At 40.5% G+C, this 19,398-nt stretch overlaps 2 protein-coding genes across 3 annotated transcripts in view; both read left to right on the plus strand.

Annotated features, from left to right (window-relative positions):
* Nucleotides 1–3,094, plus strand: part of ZNF367 (zinc finger protein 367) — a 25,955-nt gene extending 22,861 nt beyond the window's left edge. The window contains exon 5 of the mRNA XM_010836013.1: nucleotides 579–3,094. Within this exon, the coding sequence (XP_010834315.1) occupies nucleotides 579–801 (223 nt within the window). The 3' untranslated portion in view covers nucleotides 802–3,094. The remainder of the gene's footprint in view (nucleotides 1–578) is intronic.
* Nucleotides 3,095–6,688: 3,594 nt separating this feature from the next.
* The window catches only part of SLC35D2 (solute carrier family 35 (UDP-GlcNAc/UDP-glucose transporter), member D2), a 57,018-nt gene continuing 44,308 nt past the window's right edge, over nucleotides 6,689–19,398 (plus strand). For both annotated transcript variants that reach the window (XM_010836014.1, XM_010836016.1), the window contains exons 1-3: nucleotides 6,689–7,146; nucleotides 16,138–16,171; nucleotides 18,063–18,149. In XM_010836014.1, the coding sequence (XP_010834316.1) occupies nucleotides 6,989–7,146; nucleotides 16,138–16,171; nucleotides 18,063–18,149 (279 nt within the window). In that variant the 5' untranslated portion in view covers nucleotides 6,689–6,988. The remainder of the gene's footprint in view (nucleotides 7,147–16,137; nucleotides 16,172–18,062; nucleotides 18,150–19,398) is intronic.

Genomic DNA, 19,398 nt, shown 5'->3' on the forward strand with positions numbered 1-19,398 from the left:
TTTGGAAGGACTGATGCTAAAGCTGAAACTCCAGTACTTTGGCCACCTCATGTGAAAAATTGACTCATTGGAAAAGACCCTGATGCTGGGAGGGATTGGGGGCAGGAGGAGAAGGGGACGACAGAGGATGAGATGGCTGGATGTCATCACTGACTTGATGGACGTGAGTCTGAGTGAACTCTGGGAGTTGGTGATGGACAGGGAAGCCTGGCGTGCTGCGATTCATGGGGTTGCAAAGAGTCAGACACGACTGAGCGACTGAACTGAACTGATGGAAACATGTGGAGAAGGAAATGGCAACCCACTCCAGTGTTCTTGCCTGGAGAATCCCAGGGACAGAGGAGCCTAGTGGTCTGCCGTCTATCGGGTCACACAGAGTCGGACACGACTGACACGACTTAGCAGCAGCAGCAGCAGCATGGAAACATGTAACATATTCACTTTGTAACTTTATAAACTGAAACACACAAAATAATACTGTAGTAAAGACCCCCTCCACTCCCTTTTTTTTTTTAGAAAAGTGAACATTGGAGAGTCTTATCTATGCGTGTAAGTAATGCGGATGCATTTCATTACAGGTACTGGGAAACACGAGAGCAGCGCACTCCCACCTTGAAAGGAAAGCTGGTTCAGAAGGCTGACCAGGAGCAGCAGGACCCGCTGGAGTATCTCCAGTCTGACGAGGAAGACGACGAGAAGAGTGGTGCGCAGCGGCGGCTCCAGGAGCAGCGGGAGCGCCTGCACGGAGCCCTCGCTCTCATCGAGCTCGCCAACCTGACGGGAGCACCGCTTCGCCAGTAGCCCGAACACTGACTCTTCCACTGTACAAAAGTACTGCCCAGCATACTTAAAAAGTAGATCCTTGGGCATAAGCTAAGCACCTTATTTGCTTATCATAGGCTGCTATTCTGTAGAAATGTATGAAGAATGTCATTGCCCCAGAATATGGGGTGAGAGAGAATTGCACTTTTTTATATGGTAAAAGATTTGTTGTAAAGTTTAAAATATTTTGTAAATATGGGACTTCTAGTACAGGGTAGAAAACTACGTATTGTGGGAGGCTAGATTTTGCAAGTTTAATGCATTCATTGGAAGCAGTTCTCACAGAAAGCACTTTCTGAATAAGACACTTGTATGGGGGAAAAAAAAAAGCATGGTACATGTAGCCAAAGAAGGTTTAAATAGATTATTTATAAGATCATTTTTAACAATGTATATTAGTATGTTTAATAATACTGTAAACACTGAAGCAAGCAGAAAGTATAAGATGTGAGTAAGGTATGTATTTTAAAATTGCAAAATAGTGTGCCTAATAAGACTAGAGATGGAAAACTGACTTTCAGAAGACTTTCTAACTTTGGGACTTTGGAAGAAAACAGATATTTGAAGATCTTGGTAAGATGAACAGTAGTTAAAAATTTTCAAAATTGTATTGAAATCAGTCTTATTCTCTCTTTCTGAGGTTTTACAACTCACTATGATGTTTAGGTTTGAAAGCACTTGTCATCCCTAGCTTGTTAACTTGGGAACTTTTGCACATTTCATGTTTCTCATTTGCTGAAATCGAATGATTAATCTTGCAAAGTCTAGGTAACTTGGTAATCGGTATTTTAAAAATATATTATGGGCCCTGTAATGAGATTTGGCACTTGGATTTTTATTAATAAAAGGGACATCTACAGGGTTGTTTTGTAGTGAACCGTTTTAGATCTTTTGTTAGCAAACACTAAATTTAAATGTACTGCTTGTTTAGAATTATTAGCAAATGGAAGCCTCCTATTTATATTTTCAGTGCATAAAGCCACCTTCTTGCTTTACTTCAGAATAACATGCCAAGCTATTTTGTGTTCACTAAATTTAGCTATCAGTTAAACACTGCAGAAAATATTAGCTACTCAAATAAGTAGGCTTCCCGAATAGTTTTAACTGCAAGTGTGTTAACTTGTGTGGTGGTTTTAAATAATTTTTTCCAAAATAGATGAAATTTTTAAACACCACTTTATGTACTGAAGCATGAATAGAAAAATGAAGAGCAGAGTAGTTCACCTCCTTTATGTAGGCATAAACTTCCATCATTTTACCTTGTTTTAAGCAGAAACTCAATAACATGCATAGCATGGTAATTTTATAGATTGCTTAATTGGAGTAAACATCACAATAAGAGAAATAAGGGCTCGTCAGTGCCTTTTTTTCTTTTTTTTGTATTGAAGTAGTAGCCTACAGATGTAGTTTAAACATCTAAAATGTAGGCTTCTTTATCTCAAAATCCCAATGTGTTGCAGTACACAGATAGTTTAAAACATGTAGCCATGGGGAAGGGGATGTATGTAAATGTACTGAAATGAGGCAAAAGTATGAAAGATAATAGTAACAAATAATGTGTATGATGAGGACATACTTTAAAAATGTAATTCCTCTGTACAGTAAATTACAAATCTTGAGGGATTTTTTTTTTTTTTTTTGTAATAAGAGAATTTATATTTGTAATGGTCTAAGAATTTTTTTTTTGTAATCTGGTATATAGAATTTTAACTTGGAGCACTTATGAGCACAGACTATAGCATCTGAATTTTCTTGGTTTAGGTTTCAACATTTTTCTCTAGAATTTTTCCTCTCAAATATGACTTAAATGAACTATAAAAAGCTTCATTGGTTTTGGGAAATTTAATGAATTTACCTAAAGAAGGAAATGCAGTAGGAATTTAAAAAATACAAATATTTGCCTGTTCACACATAATAAAATTTAAGGCCCTCAAAAGTAAGAGTTTTTGTTTGTTTCTCCTGTCAGCTTTTGTCAATTATAATAGTTATATTCACATTTTTTATTTGTATAATTGGAAGTTTTAAGAAATTATTACAATTATTTACTATAGAAATATTTAAAATGTTCCTTTTTTGATATAAGCTATATATTTGGAAAAATACATTGGCATCTAAAATTTGAGGTGTGTTAAAAATGTGGTTTACATTCAAATTTTTGAAGTGTTTTATGCTTCATATGGCTAAGTTGTAGTTTGGCAGAGTTAACAGCATAAGAATAAACATGCTGTAATTTTAAAAGTTGCTTTGAATAAAAACTTACTTTAATTTACAATTTAAAGTACATGCTCATTCTTAAACCCTTTATAATTTGTTTTCCTTTTAAAAATACAATAACCATGATATAAAAATTTAAAGATGGAAAGAAATATCACGTAACCATACATTCTCCTGTCATTATTATTTTTGGTGCATTTTATATTTCATTCCAGTCTCAGACATCTTTTTAGCATAGTTGGAACCATTGTGTGAATTCCTTTTCCTTACTTTAAAATTTTGGCCTTTTAGACTGTAGATATTCATTTAACTTCTTCATCTGTTTTCATTATTACAGTGTAAAAATACTTATGTGAAAAAGCATCAAACTACTGCCAGCTCTATCCCAGGTTTTATATTAGGGTAATCAGGAACTGGAGTTTTATTTCACTTATATCCAGGATGTGTTGAATCTGAAGTCAACCCTGGAGAATCCACTCAAGGCTCGTTTACTTTTCTGAGTCTAGCAAATTGCTTTAATTTTTAAATTATTTTTGGTAGATCTTTAGTTGTTTACTTGCAATGGTAAGGTTTCAGCCTGTCCAGGCTTTGTGCAAAAGAATTTCACAAGCAACTCTTCAGTGTAAGTTGTGGTTTAAACACAAAAGGATGAGATTTTTGACAGTGACTTAAGTTCCAGGAAGTATGTACACAGAAGCAAATTAAATGCAAATATGATTAAGGCTGTCTAGAAAAGTGACTTTAAAATACTGTCTTGGACTTGTGGTCCAGTGGTTAAGACTCCAGGCTTCCAATGAAAGGGGGGGCAGGTGCTGACCCCTAGTCTAGGAACTAAGATCCCACATGCCTTGTGGTGTGGCCAAAAAAAAAACAAACCCCAAAGTGTCTTGTTGCCAAAACTTAGTTGGAGACTCTGGGACTCACTGGAAACTTAGTTGATCTTTTTGATGAACTTAACTAAAATGACTTCCAATTTCAGATTTTGAATTCAACCTGAGTATGAATTTATTTTCTATTTTAAAAGTCATGTATATTCCTTTTCTGTTTTGGGTAATGTAGACTTCCTTTCTGGCTTTTTTAGTGCTAGTTATTTGTTAAAAGCTGGGGTCACAAAGAGTCGGACACCACTGACCAACTAACACGTCACATCACATCTTCAGTTCAGTTCAGTTCAGTCGCTCAGTCGTGTCCAACTCTTTGCGACCCCATGAATCAGAGCACGCCAGGCCTCCCTGTCCATCACCAACTCCCGGAGTTTACCCAAACTCATGCCCATTAAGTTGGTGATGCCATCTAACCATCTCACCCTCTGTTGTCCCTTTCTCCTCCTGCCTTCAATCTTTGCCAACATCAGGGTCTTTTCAAATGAGTCAGCTCTTCGCATCAGGTGGCCAAAATATTGGAGTTTCGGCTTCAACATCAGTCCTTCCAATGAACACCCAGGATTGATGTCCTTTCTAATCAATACCAAAAATGTTCTTGGTTGTTCATTACCTCCAACAGAAAACCACTGCATGGCATAGCTTCAATCTCTATTTAACCTGAAAACTAGCTTTTCTAAAAAGTTGAAATTTCAAGTTTTTAAAATTAATTATTTAGAATGAAAATATGGGACATTTAATTGAAAGAATGTTAGAGCAGGTAGACTGGTCAGAGTAGGCAGTTCTGGGAGGCCCTCCTTGAATTAACATGGATAACAAACCAATGTTTAACTATACCATTGTAGAAAAGAAATACATAAGGGGAGAACCTGCCTTAACCCAGAGGCAAGAAAAGCCTGGAGACTTTGCACCCACTATACCCGTGGCCCCTCTACTCCTAGGTACTTCCCGAAGATAAATGAAAATATACTTTCACACAAAAACTTATACACGAATGTTTGTGGAAGCCTTATTTTGGGTAATAGCCCTAAACTGGAAACAACCAAACATGGCCACCACCTACCTAGGGAATGGATAAACAAATTGTGGTACTTAACAATGAAGACTCAAACATGGGTGAGTCACAAAAACAATAAACTGGGCGACAAGGGCCTTGAAACAGTACAGGTGCATTTGTATGAGCTTTCTGAAAAGGCAAATCTAACCTACGGTAATAGAAATCTGAATGCAATGCCAGGGGGATCGACTTCAGTGGGACACAAAGGGCACTTTTTGGGGTGATGGGAATGATCTGTGCCTTGACTTGGGTGATCATACGGCTGTATGCATTTGTCAAAACAGCGGCTGAGTGCTGGGAGCAGGAGCTCCACCCATGACAAAGGTCATGAGGAAGGAGGCTCGGCATACGCAAAGGCGGGATCGAGCCTCAGGAGTCCCCCTGTAAATTCTCGAGCATCTACCCCCAAAACCAGAGTCTGCCTACTTTCTGCTTTGTGCTCTCACCTACACCTCTGACTTTACAGGGGGCTGTCCCCCACTACCTCTCTCTGAAAAAGAGTTAACTTACAGCTCCAGTTAATAAAGTTCCTGGGTGTGATAGTGTTTCAACCTACAAACTCCTTTGAAAGTCCTCTAGCCTACCTGAATAGGTTTTTCCGGCCACATGTGATTGCTCAGAGCTTCCCAACTGTGAGAGGCATGAGATGTTCTAAACTGTCTAAATACAGATTCCTTTGAGCAGTTAAAAGATTGATTAGAAATTGTATTGGTGAAGGGTTTTTCACTTGTTTGGCCAATGTTTGCTGCTGAGTCTCCATATCCCTTACCTGCTGTGTCCCTGGCAGTGTATTGATTAATATAATTGGTGTAAGTAGTAGCTTTAATGTTTGTAATCTTGGACCCTTGAGTTAATTCTTTTTCTTGTTATAGCCCACCACACCTTTGCCCTACAGGAATGCAACTTTATCTAATGCTTTTGGAGGGTGGCGCCTGACTAATCACCTTTAGAGAAAAATAAGTTTTCTGAAGAAAGGGTCTTAAAATGTTAACAGGCCTCCGGGCCAGAAGATGATGCACATCACCTAAACTTTTGCATATAATAAGTTTGCAGGAAGAAAGCCTGGCTTACTGCATGACTCTACCCCTTCCCCCATTATCCTCTATGCAAACTTAAGGTATAAAAACTACTTTGGAAAACAAAGTGCGGGCCGTGTTCACCGAAACTTGGTCTCCTCGTGTCGTTCTTTCTCTCACCTTCTGGCTGAATTATTCAGCCTCTTTTCTCCACTGAATTTCCTCACTGAGCTATCCTTATTTAACCACTCTTTATATCCTTAATTAACGTTTAATTAGGCAATTGTTTCCTGATCTTCACCGATGCCGTCCCCGCTTCGAATTCCCTGGATTCACCGGGGCTGGACCCCGGCAGCTGTGGACTTGTAAAATCTGCATTTCACTGTATGTAAATTAAACGTTCAGTTCAGTTCAGTCACTCAGTCGTGTCCGACTCTTTGCAACTCCGTGAACCGCAGCATGCCAGGCCTCCCTGTCCATCACCAACTCTGGGAGTCTACCCAAACCCATGTCCATTGGGTCTGTGATGCCATCCAACCATCTCATCCTCTGTCCTCCCCTTCTTCTGCCCTCAATCTTTCCCAGCATCAGGGTCTTTTCAAATGAGTCAGCCCTTCGCATGAGGTAGCCAAAGTATTGGAGTTTCAGCTTCAACATCAGTCTTACCAATGAACACCCAGGACTGAAAATACTGTTTTTTTTAAAAAAGGACAAAACAAACCCTAAGTCTTAACGTTTTTCTCTAAGCTGGCAGTTTAGAGGAAGATAGGGTTTTTTAAAACTCTCCCAAACCCAGCCAAGAGTCAGAGGGTGGGGCCTTTGACGACGAACTTGAGCCGAACCCGCTCCTACGTGCGGCAGCTTTGGGGCGCGGGGCGTGTGGGGTCCCCTTCGCGGCCCTTCCTGTTTCGGCCGCGCCTCCTCCCGCGCTGGCTGGGGGCGGGGACTGAACTGGGGTGCCGCGGCCCGAGGGTGGCCCAGACGGGCGGCCGCGGGACATGACGGCCGGCGGCCAGGCCGAGGGCGCGGGTGCCGGCGCGGACCCCGCTTCCGCGCGGCTGCCTTCCAGGGTGGCCAAGCTACTGTCGGCCCTCTTCTACGGGACCTGCTCCTTCCTCCTCGTGCTGATCAACAAGGCGTTGCTGACCACCTACCGGTGAGGCGGGAGCCTTGGGGCTGGGAGCAGTCCGCGGGGGCTCCTGGCTGCTCCGCGGGACTCCGGGACCTTCCCGCTCCGGCGCCGCGCGGGGCGGGTGTTGGCCGGACTCCGGAGGTCCCGAAGCCGGGGAGAGCCGCGGGCCTGCCTGCCCTCGTGCACTTCGGTCGCACTCGGGTCAGCGGGTGGGTGGGAACGGCGAGCGGGAAGTCTCGTTGCTAACTCCGGAGCCAACTTGGGCGGCTAGTGCACTGCTCACGGGCCACGTATTCAGAGTCCGGACCTTTGCACTCTTCTGGAAACCAAACCACAAGCTAGCAAGTCAGCGAGGGCGCACCTTACCGCGACTTACTGCTGCAGGACAGGAAGCGCACCTGTGCTTTAAAGAGCACCAGTGAACTGAAACTAGCGATCCGAATGTGTCTTTCAAATGTAAGCTATTTCTACAAGTCTAGATATTCAACCATCAGAAGAGTCCTGAGTGGATGAGTTTATTGGCATAGTTTGATCATTCATTCTCAAATTACCAGCATGTTCATGGGGAAATGGAGAAAACAAAATTTCATATTCTCTACTTTTTTTTTTTTTTATGAATATGTAGTAAACCAGCAAATTTGTGTTTCCTTGAACCTGTTTGTAAAGATAGAAAATCCTGTTTAATTTTGCTTTGGTTATATAGGCATCGAAAGCGCTGTGAATTTAGACCCAGCTCCACCAGATAATTCAGTTCAGTTCATTTCAGTGGCTCAGTCGTGTCGGACTCTCTGCGACCCCATGAATCGCAGCACGCCAGGCCTCCCTGTCTATCACCAGCTCCCGGAGTTCACTCAGACTCACGTCCATCGAGTCAGTGATGCCATCCAGCCATGTCATCCTCTGTGGTCCCCTTCTCCTCCTGCCCCCAATCCCTCCCAGCATCAGAGTCTTTTCCAGTGAGTCAACTCTTCGCATGAGGTGGCCAAAGTACTTACATCTCTGTAAATTATCTCCCAGAGCTCGGCATGAGCAGTCATAAGTGAGGGCTCCTTGTAAACTATACTGTGCTACAAGAATGTAAAATCAGAATTTTATAAAGAGTCCAAAGGGCTTCCCTGGTAGCTCAGTAGTAAAGGATCATCCTGCTTGGGCAGGAGACAGAGGTTCCATCCCTGGGTGGGGAAGATCCCCTGGAGAAGGAAATGGCAACCCACTCCAGTATTCTAGCCTGGGAAATCGGATGGACAGAGGAGCCTGACAGGTTACAGTCCATGGGGTCATGAAAAGAGTGAATACTACTTAACAACAACAAAGAAACCTCAGAGTGTCTTCAGCCTCCTTCTTTTAAACTAGCAGAAGCTGAAACCTAGGTGAGCTTGGCTGGTTCCACCTCTAACAAATATTTACTGAGCACCTAGTAGGTGCCCATCCCTAGCACCAGGGAAGCAGCTCCACCCTGCGGTGGAGCCCCCTACCTTATGAGTGGCAGAGAGGAAAGTGAACAAGTGGGCTCATGAATAAGCAAGGTGATTTCAGGTTTGCTGTGAGAGTTCCTGGGGTGGAGTGGTTGGTGGAGAGCATTCCACACAGAAGAAAATATGCGAAGTGGGCATGAGCTTGGCCTACTGGAGGAATAGAGAGAAGGTGATCTGGCTAGAACTGAATGAGCCAGTGGTAGGAGAGAGAGTGTTGAGGTCAGTAGGATCAGATCCTTCATTCATCCAATAATATTCAATAGACACCTATCATAAAAAGAGAATGCTGTTAATAGGCTTTTGGGGAGTGGCTGACAGATATATCAGTTGAAGTTTGATCGTAAATCTCTGCTTTCTGCTCTTGACTAAGCAGTCTGCTCGCTGACCAGAACTGTCAATGAGTCCAAAAACATGTGTCTCCTTGTTGGAAGCAGGGACCAGTAAACACTGGTTAAGTGCTTGGAAGATGAAGGACAGTGTTTGATTGGAAATAATTATATGAGGCATCTCCTGCTCTAACCTTTCCATCTTTAAAATTTTGAGTTCCATGATTGAAGGAGGAAATTGTTTTTGTCTCAGCAAGGCAAAGCCCCTTATAACCTTATATGTTTTACATTTCCGTAATGTGATACACAGTTGGAGAGCCCTGTTCAAAAAACAATGTTTAGTCTCTCATCTCAGGATGCTTTCGGAGCATGTTTTGAGGCGAAGAGCGTTGGGGTTATTGGGTTATAACAATAAGCCATAGAAATCTGATCCAGACATTAACTGTTTGAGGATAGAATGTTGTGTTGTCAGGTAGAAGGAAGAACTTTTGCAGTTACCTAGTTCACAGGATTATGGGAATGTAGCTCAGGGAATATTTTTTTCTCTTCCAATTTGAGTAGATTGTGTCCGGTTGGAGTACCAGACTGATGAGTGGTCTTAGTTATATGTTAGTCTTAGGTCATTGAGAGAGAGCCTTGGAAGGACTTGGAGTCAGACCATGTTGGAGTGAGAGGGAAAAGAATCTGGGGGACAAGACGGGCTTTGATGGTTCAGCGCATGTAGCCCAAAGTCCTGAAGGGTGGAGAGAAAGACCAGGACCCCACTAAATGAGCCACAGAAGCTCAGGAGGCACTACAAAGAACACCAGCGCTGAACCATCAAAGCCCATCTTGTCCCACAGGTTCTTCTCCCTCTCACTCTAACAGGGAGGAGAACAGTGGTTCTTTGGAGTCACCTTCATGAGGTTTGTGCAGGCAATCTCAGTTGTTTTTTTGTTACTATGTTAATACTGTTCTCTGACAAGGTTTTACGAATAATGCTTAATAAAAAGTGTAAACTTAGTTGTATTTAGTTCAACAAGTATTTGCTTGGTACTTGCTGTTTGTTTACACAATCCAGGGCTTTGAGATCATTTAACACAGTCGTTTCCAAACTTGCTTGGTAATGTGAATCCCTAGGAGAGATTTTTTTTTTTAAGCTATTGAATCAGAGGCTCCAGTGGTGGGAACTGGAAGTTTATATTAAAAATCAAGAACAACTCCAAATTTTCTCCTACTCTGATGAAAACTGGCTCTTTCCTAAAGACACTGCTCCTTTCGGCTCCTGGGAAGGAGCTGGATCCTGGTCGTGCCCCACCTGTTGCCAGGAGGTGGGGTTGGGTCCTCGTAGCTCCCCACTGCCTCTGCTCTGTGGCGAGTCCAGGCTTAGCACTCCCTTTGTGTCCTCTCTATAGTGCCTCTTAAGCTTCTGGGGCTCATTTAGTGGAGTCTTGGTCTTTCTCTCCACCCAGACTCGCTTAAGCCCTCGAGACTTCGTGCTACGTGTGCTGAACCGTCAAAGCCCGTCGTGTCCCACGTTCCGTGTCACTTCCAGGGCCGTGTGCTCAGGGTGGCCCTGCCAGCCACTGCAGTCCCTCTGCAGGATATCCACGCTTAGTGCTGCAGCCCAGGTATTTCTGCCACATCCACCCTTCAGGCGTCCCTTCTCTCCTGGTCTAGCTGGCGGGCCCCTCCCTGGAAGCCCCTAAGACTCCTTCCCAGCTCTTGCCTGGGCTGGTACTTACCTCACACAGCCTGCCTTTTGCAACTTTCCTTCAGCACTGAGCAACTCTGACTGTCCTGGGAGAAAAAATCACTTTAGGTATGGCTGGGTTGACTTTAATTTGATGATCACAAACTTCAAAACCAGCTCTTCTGCCACCTGCTAGTTTCTTCTGGAGCCTTGCTTTCCTTGTTTCAGAAATGTCTCCTTCCTACTTTCTCTTTTACCCTGAAACCTTCCACACCCCCATCCTCCACTCTCCTCTGATACTTCATTGAGGAAAATAGAAACTGTCAGATGAGGTCCCCTTTCTGCTGGGATGGAGGGAGTGCTTTATCTGTGGAGGGCCCAGCTCCCCATTTCTGGATGTCCCCTCCTCCCTGCTCCTTTCATTATCCTCCTCTATTCTTCATCAGCCACCTCTCTCTGTCAGCTTAAAACAAGTTTAGGTTTCTCAAGCAAAAATAACCATCCCTTGATCCACGTGAGTGCTCGTTTCTCTGATCCTTTCAGAGTCAGACTTTAAGAGGTTGTGTACACATAGTATCTTCACTTCCTTGCATTCACTCCAAAAATAATTCAGTTTAAAAATTGGGTGTTATTTAAATATACAAATGTACAAAGAAGATGATAATAATAATTGTTCATATTCCCACTATCTAGAATCAATATTTTGAATTTTTTAAAAGAAAAGGCATTCTGTGTGATCATTATAAAGAATTCAAACAAGAGAAAAATATTAGGGTAAAATTTTTAAAATTACTATAGTTGACATTAGGCAATAACTTCAGACATCTTTTAAATAGATGGATGGATTGGAGAAAGATAGTTTGAATTACTTTTTATATAAAATATATTTATAGATATAGCTACTTATTTGCTCATTTCTTTATAAATTACTTTCTTTAATTCAAAAAGGAGTGGGAAATGAGTGGGAGCTTTCATTTAATTATTCAGTTGTTTGAGGATCACCAAAGTCCCTCTGAGCTTTCCTGGTGGTTCAAATGGTAGAGGATCTGCCTGCAGTGCAGGAGACTTAGGATCAATCCCTGGGTCAGGAAGAGCCCCTGGAGAATGGAATAGATACCCACTCCAGTATTCTTCCCTGGAGAATCCCATGGAGAGAGGCATGGGGTTGCAAAGAATTCGACATGACTGAGCAATTAACACTTAAGTCCCTCTACCACTTTTTATTATGAAAAGTTTCAAGCACACAGGAAAGTAGAAAGCAAAGTACACTGAACATTTGTACATACACCACCAAAATTAAGTAATTAACATTTTGCTATATTTGAGTGCTGAAGAATTGATGCTATTGAATTGGAGTACTGGAGGAAACTCTTGAGAGTCCTTTGGACTGCAAGGACATCAAAACAGTCAATCCTAAAGAAAATCAATCCTGAATATTCCCTGGACGGACTCTTGCTGAAGCTGAAGCTCCAATACTTTGGCTACATGATTCGAAGAGATGACTCATTGGAAAAGACCCTGATGCTGGGAAGGATAGAAGGCAAAAGGAGAAGAGGGCAGCAGAGGATGAGATGGTTAGATAGCATCACCGACTCAATGGACATGAATTTGAACAAACTGTGAGAGATTTTGGAGGAAGAGAAGCCTGGTGTGCTGCAGTCCATGGGGTTGCATGAACCATTGAATACATCATTCATACATCATGAACTGCACTCTCAGATATTTCAACATGCATGTGTGTGCTTGTTCAGTCGTGTCTGACTCTTTGCTACCCCATGGACTGTAACCTGCCAGGCTCCTCTGTCCATGGGATCTCACAGGCAAGAATACTGGAGTGGGTTGCCATTTCCTTCTCCAGAGGATCTTCCTGACCCAGGGATGGAAACCACATCTCCTGTGTCTCCTGCATTGGCAGATGGATTCTTTACCACTGTGCTACCTGGGATGCCCTATTTCAACATACCTCTCCTGAAATATGGATATTCTCTGACATTAGTATCATTTTTGCTCTTAGCAAACTAAATGGTAATCTCCTAAAATAATCTAATACCAAATCTATAGTCATCCCAATTGTCTCCAAGTTGTTTTTATGATTGTTTTAAACATTTGAATCAAGAACAAATTGAACTTCATGCAATGTATACAGATACGTCTTTTTAGTATATTTTAATCTAGAAAAGTTCCCCATCCACCTCTTCCCCCTGATTATTGCTGTTGTTTAGTCGCTAAGCTGTGTTCAACTCTTTGTGACCCCAGGGACTGCAGCCCTTCAGGCCCCTCTGTCCGTGGATTTCCCAGGCAAGAATACTGGAGTGGGTTGCCATTTCCTTCTCCACTTCCCCTTGATATTGACTTTGAAATGCCTGACCCAGGTGTGTTATAAAGTGTCCCCTATTATGGATTATTTGATTTATTTTTTGAAGTCTCACTTAACCTACTTTCTTTTTTTTTTTAACTGAAAGTTAGATCTAAAGGCTTGATTACATCCACATTAAACATTTTTTGGCTTTATACTAATAATGGACCCTGTAAATTTCAGCTTGCATCATATGAGGGGTTGTAACACCATTAGTCATTCTGGCTGCATTTGTAGGCTTAAGGTGAGGGCTGCAAGTTGCATGTATGTATGAAATTTAGTTTTAACTGAATTGAATGGAGAGAAGAGAAATTAGAGTTCAATGAAAAGAATTGTTGACTTTCAAATATGTTTCTTCAGTTTCTGACTGTATGTATGGCCTCTCTGCTATGAAGCATGACCCCTGTGTACTTCTTCCTATCTCCCCTCCCCTCCATGTCTTCTTTTATAGGGTAGCATCCTGTTGTGTAAGTATAATCCCACAGGTGTTTGAATCTGGTCTATGTTAAATGAATGCAGTGGTCAGCAGTCTTTTATCGCGGTGTCTCCATTCCAGAGTCCAGTGTTTTGGTTTGACTCCTAAGTGGTGGATTCCATTGCAGGGTTTTTATGGAGAGTTCATGGCTGCTGTATTAATCGTGTTGAATATTCTTAACAACTTTTTCTGCAACAAATGTGCTTTTAGATCTGGAGAGTTTGCTTGTTTTCCTCATGTCAAGGAAACAAATTTGCCTTTTTTATCTTCGAATTATTTTCTCTATTGAGAGAAAACAGCACAGAAATTAGCCCTTTCTGGTGGTATCTGTCTTCGAAATCTGTTTACCTTTGAGAATGTATCTTTTTCCTGTTCATTCACTGTGATTGCCTCATCTTGGTAATTCATGTTTCAGCAGCAGTCGTTGACTTCCGTTGTTTCTAAATTACTCATACAGCAGTTATGTTTTCTTCCTCAGTTGGTTTCCTTAAGATCTGTGCTTCCCTTTTCATCTCACTTGTTTGCTTTGTTATCTCAATTTTGAGCTGTTGATTTTGTTGATATCTTCTTATTAAGGTGTTCTGTAGCTGGAAACAGTTAAAAAGGTGCCTTCGCTTCTTGTGTTACATTCTCTGCTAGGCTGAGCTCTTCGTCTTCCTTCCATAAGCCTTTTGTTGTTGTTTTACTATTTGTTTATGTTGTAATCTTATTGTTTTGCTTGCTGTTGCAGGTTGTATTCCTAGGCAAGGAGACTCTCAGATGCGAGGAAAGTATACTGGGCAGTGCTCTTGGGACCCACTCCTGTGGGAGAGTGAGGGAAGCAGGATTAAGAAGACAGAGAAGCTGGGCTATGCTTCATCACAACAGAGCCTTATCCCAGGGTCTCTGGAGCTGGAAGGGCTCAACAGAGTTGTCTTGAATTGGGTCGAGGGCCCTTGGCCTTTATACCTCTGCACAGACATGCAGGCTTGGAACACAGGCTGGTCTCAGGGAGTTGGGAGCTGTTGGCAAGGCAGCTTTCTCCTTCTGAGGGTGCTCTTGGGAAACTGGGGAATGAGGGCTTCAGTCCAGAAGCAGATGTCTGGGTGACACATCCGGCATCCATTAGAGTTCATTTTATTCTCATGGTGGCGCTGTTCATTCTGTTTTCCCTGACAAGGTAAGTTAGTCCCTTATTCTCTTCTCACCCTATCTGAAACAGGCATGTTTCCCTGTGACATGCAGTTTAGGAGATGAGGTGGTGGTGGTGGTGGTGGTTTTTTGAGTGATATTCCCTCTTTTTAATAGCTGGACAGAATGACTGGGAGCCAGTGAAGGGCTGGACAGTGAGTGAGCCTGGCGAGGTGATGTGCTGCCTTGTTAAGTATGGTATTAGGTAGGGAGCAAGCTTCTGTATCCAGTTGCCTGGTGCCATTTGTTAAAAGACCGACTGTCTTTTCCCTACTCCTCTGTGTGGTCATCGTTGTCATGAGTCAGGTTTCCATGTAGGCGTGTATCTGTCCTCATCTCTGTTTTCTTGCATTGTCTGGTTAGAATATCATTGTGCAAATACCACACTCTCTCATTTGGTGTGACTTTAAAATCAATCCTGGGAAATTCCCTGGTGGTCCAGTGGCTAGGGCTCTGCCATTCCACTGCAGGGAATGGGTTCAATCCCTGGTCTGGGAACTAGGATTCCAGCATGCTGCAGCCAAAAAAAAAAAAGAAAGAAAGAGAATACTGGCATCCAGCAGAATCAGTCCTCTGATGTTTTTTCTTCATGATTATCTTAGATCATGTTTGCTTTTGCCTTGAAATTCAGTTTCAGGGTCAATACAAAATACCTGTTCTTATTTGTAAAGAGAGATTTGAGTTTATAGATCAGTTTGTGGATAATTGTTCACTACAATATTGATTCTAATCCATGAACTTTATTTAGAACTTCTTTCATTTTTTAAGTATAGATTTATAGTTTTCTATGTAGAGGTAGTTCTTGGAAACATTTTATTAGATTTGTACCTGGGTATAGTATTTTGAAGAAAGGAAACCAGTATAATGAATCTCCATGTAGCCGTCATCCAGTTTCGACAAGTTTGTTACATTTATATCACTCTTCTTCTCAATTCCAACATCTCCCCCCAGATTATTATGAATTTCTAAAGGATAAGGTGGACTATTTTGTTTTAAAAACACCACAATATCATTTCATGCTTAAAAAAGTAAAAATAATTTTTTATTACTATAAAATACCCAGTTAGTATTATTTGATGTTTTTGCATGCTATTGAAAGTGAAAACCTTTAAAAGGATTATGTTCTTTGTGTCTTTATGATATATAGACTTAAAAGTGATTTTTTTTCACGTGTTCATCTATCCAGTAACTTTGCTAAAGTTATTTATTAATTCTAGTCATTTATCCCCAGATTAATTGGGCTTTCTACATATACAACTGTGTTGTTTGTTAATATGACAGTCTGCCTCAAGGGGCAATAGAAGTTTGCCAAGTTTAGCAATGATCAGTTTAAAAAATGGAAAAGAAATGAACAATGAACAAATTAGATATTTTCACTAAGACAGAAAAAATAGCCTAAGACCTTTTAATAACCGTTTAATAAGTTCAATAAGCTTTTAATAACATAACCTTTTAATAACTCCTGTCATTCTGTGTTGTATATTGTTTTCAAATTTTTTCATCAGTTGCTAAAATTATTTGTCATTCTCTATTTTTTGTAGTTTCCCCTCACCAATTGTTCTTGGAGTTGGACAGGTAAGTGAAAAAAGATAAATTAACCTCTTAATTATTTGTTAGTACATATGATGAAATTGTAAGTGCTTTTGTTGAAGACTGTGGTTTACGAATTTGTTCAGTTGGCAGAGGACTGTGGTACTTTGGGTGAAACGACTTAAAGTATTGATACGTTTTATTTCGTTTTACAATTTAGGAATAGTTGTATTTGTAGGAAAAATGACTAATTCTCATTTCTTTAATAGAATTTAATTACTGTAAAGTAAGGGGGCAGCAGACTGGAAGCCTCTAAGTCCTGCTGGGTTACAGATGAGTGTGCACAGTTGAAGTCACTGTGCTTGTTTAAGAAAAGGATTGGGGGGATGAGGTGAGGCTCACTAGGAATCAGGGAAATTTTATTTTCACAGCAAACCTCCCAATTTGTAAATGGTGGCAACAGATTCATATTTTTTCATTAAACTCTCTATGGGCCAAACTAAACAGGTTTGCAGTTTCCTTCCTGAACTTCGTGATGTTTGTTCTCAAGTGTAAGGTTAAGCTTGGATAAACTTTCAAACTTACCCACATTTGGCTGTTTCTGAAATTTTCCATTAATATTGTTTTGTGACTTGCTTACATTTTGTTTTGGGGGTCATATGCTAGTAATTTCTAGTAGACCATGTTAACAGGTACTGAAGGGGTTTTTTTGTTGTTGTTGTTGATCTTTAGTTTACAGGGAGAAAAAATATAAAGATTATGTCTGTTAACTAAATTTCAAATTGTGAATCTTGAATTTATACAAATAAACATTATTCTAGTTAAACATTTTGCTAACAAGATACTCTTTGCACATCATTTTAGGGTGAAAAAATAACAAGGAAACAGTGTTTCCTTAAGGTAATAAAAATATATCTTTATGGTTCAGTGTGAAAATATGTTTAAAGAAGTACTTTAAAAGATCAATAGTATGTGGTAATATGCCCTATGTAACGCCCAAGGCAAATTAATTCACTGTCTTGTACTCAATTAAGGAAAAAACCTTTCTGATTTGCAGTTTGTAAGGGAAGAAGCCAGTAGACCAAACTTTAAAAATTTGAGTTGCAGAATAGTTTACATCGTGTTGGTATATTTCTGTTAAGAATTATAAGGTAAGTCATAAATACAAACTACAATTATTATTCAGAATGGCCCAAGTTGTATAAATCTATCATAAGTATCTGTACACTCAGGCTTGAGGTTTAGGACAATAATCATGTTGAAGGAGTCCTTATGTTTTTGCATCCTAATATGGAGAAAAGTGAATAAATTCTAAAATTTTCATAGAAAGATGATATTAAAACTATTTATTTCATAATAATAATCTGGAGTATTCCTGATATACCTGGTGGAACCCAGCTGAAGAGCATTTGAATGAGGTATTTTTGGTAACACTGGCTAGGTGGAGAGAAAATGTCTTCTGTGTTATAGAAATTGTGTACTTTACAAAATATGTTTATGTGTGGAATTTGCCTCCCTTCTGCCCCTCCTTTCACCCCAACACTTACTTTATGGGGGAAGGTGACCATATGCTTAGTACATGGGAGGTAGGTATGGTTCAGGATCAATAAGCAGCCTCACTGACTATGGTCATACTGGTCTGTTTGGGGCACACCATTGTTTTTTCCCTCTATTCTTGTTCCTTGAACCGCTTGAGATCACATGTATATGTGTGAGTCTATTTAATGTTATACTTTTTGCCTATAGTTCTAATGCAATCTATGCAGTGACAAAAAAAGTTAATATTTTAAGGAATAATAATTTTTTTGGAACCTAGAAAATAGATGTTTCTGATACATATGTTTTTGGTGAATCTATTTTCTTCTTCTGATGTATTTGTACCTCAAATAGTCTTTCTAGATATTTTGCTGAAATTTTTCTCTTCCATTTTCTTTAGATGGCAGTTACCATAATGATACTATACGTGTCCAAGCTAAATAAAATAATTCACTTTCCTGATTTTGACAAGAAAATTCCTACAAAGGTATGTGATGGAAAGTACATATAGCTATGTTGGAAGATGTGAAAATGATATAAAATTACAAATTGATCTTAGAGTACAGGTCCATTTCCATATACCTTATGCTTCCTGCTGGTTAGAAACTTCTTAATAAAGATTTCGTATCATTCAGTGGTCCATTAATGTAACATGGTAGTAAAAGTGTGTGCTTAGCAGTGGATATTAAGTAAATACTATGTGTCTTCTGAAATAGCAAAACTCTCTAACAGAAATAGTCAAGCTTGTTTGGTAAAGGACCAGATAGCAAATAATTAGACTCTGTGGGCCAGACTATCTCTCTTGCAGCTATTCAGCTCTGTTCTTTGAAAGCAGTTGTAGATGATGTGTGTAAAAATGAATCGATGTAGTTGTGTTCTAATAAAACTTTATTTGCATAAATAGAAGATGAATTAGATTTATCTCTTGGGCCTTCCCAGTTTGCTGATCTCTGCTTTAAATTTTCATTTTTAGCTTGGGTAGATAAAACCTGTGAGTGGAATAAACAGTAAATACAATTTGATATACGTAGTTTGTTTTTTTTCCCCCCATGGTAGAACTACAAACACAAGACCTGCCACTTCTTCCTGGGTATGTGGAATGGAACTAATTTTATTGAACAGTCGCTAGGTGCCAGGCATGAGGCCAGACATTTAATTCCTAGAACAATCCCCTGCGACTGGTGGTATTAAATGGATCATGGTGACATTTTTGGATTTAGGGAGGTTAAGTCAGATTGCAGTTCCTTGAAAGTAAAGAGCTCACATGGATTGTTCACTCCATGTCTCTAAGGCCTGGAAAAACATTGGCATCTAGCTCTGGATTATTCATCAGGCTGACTAAACATACTTACAGCATCAATAATCAGGGACATCCACAAACAGAGAAAAACAAACCACTGAAGTGTAGGGAAGGTATTAACCCAGTCATCATAAGAAAAATCAGAATATTGTTGGGCTTGCCTACACTTAGTTTATGATATAGTTTTAAATACTTTAAACAACTGTGAAATATCTAGACATAGGGTAAAAAGACATCATCCATGAATGTGTAGTTGAATGAATAATTACATTGTAATCCTTACCTCAGAGAAGGCAATGGCAACCCACTCCAGTACTCTTGCCTGGAAAATCCCATGGATGGAGGGGACTGGTAGGTTGCAGTCCATGGGGTCGCTAGGAGTCGGACACGACTGAGTGACTTCACTTTCACTTTTCACTTTCATGCATTGGAGAAG

This window comes from Bison bison, unplaced genomic scaffold, assembly GCF_000754665.1.
Source record: "Bison bison bison isolate TAMUID 2011002044 unplaced genomic scaffold, Bison_UMD1.0 scf7180017864057, whole genome shotgun sequence".
NCBI lineage: Eukaryota > Metazoa > Chordata > Mammalia > Artiodactyla > Bovidae > Bison > Bison bison.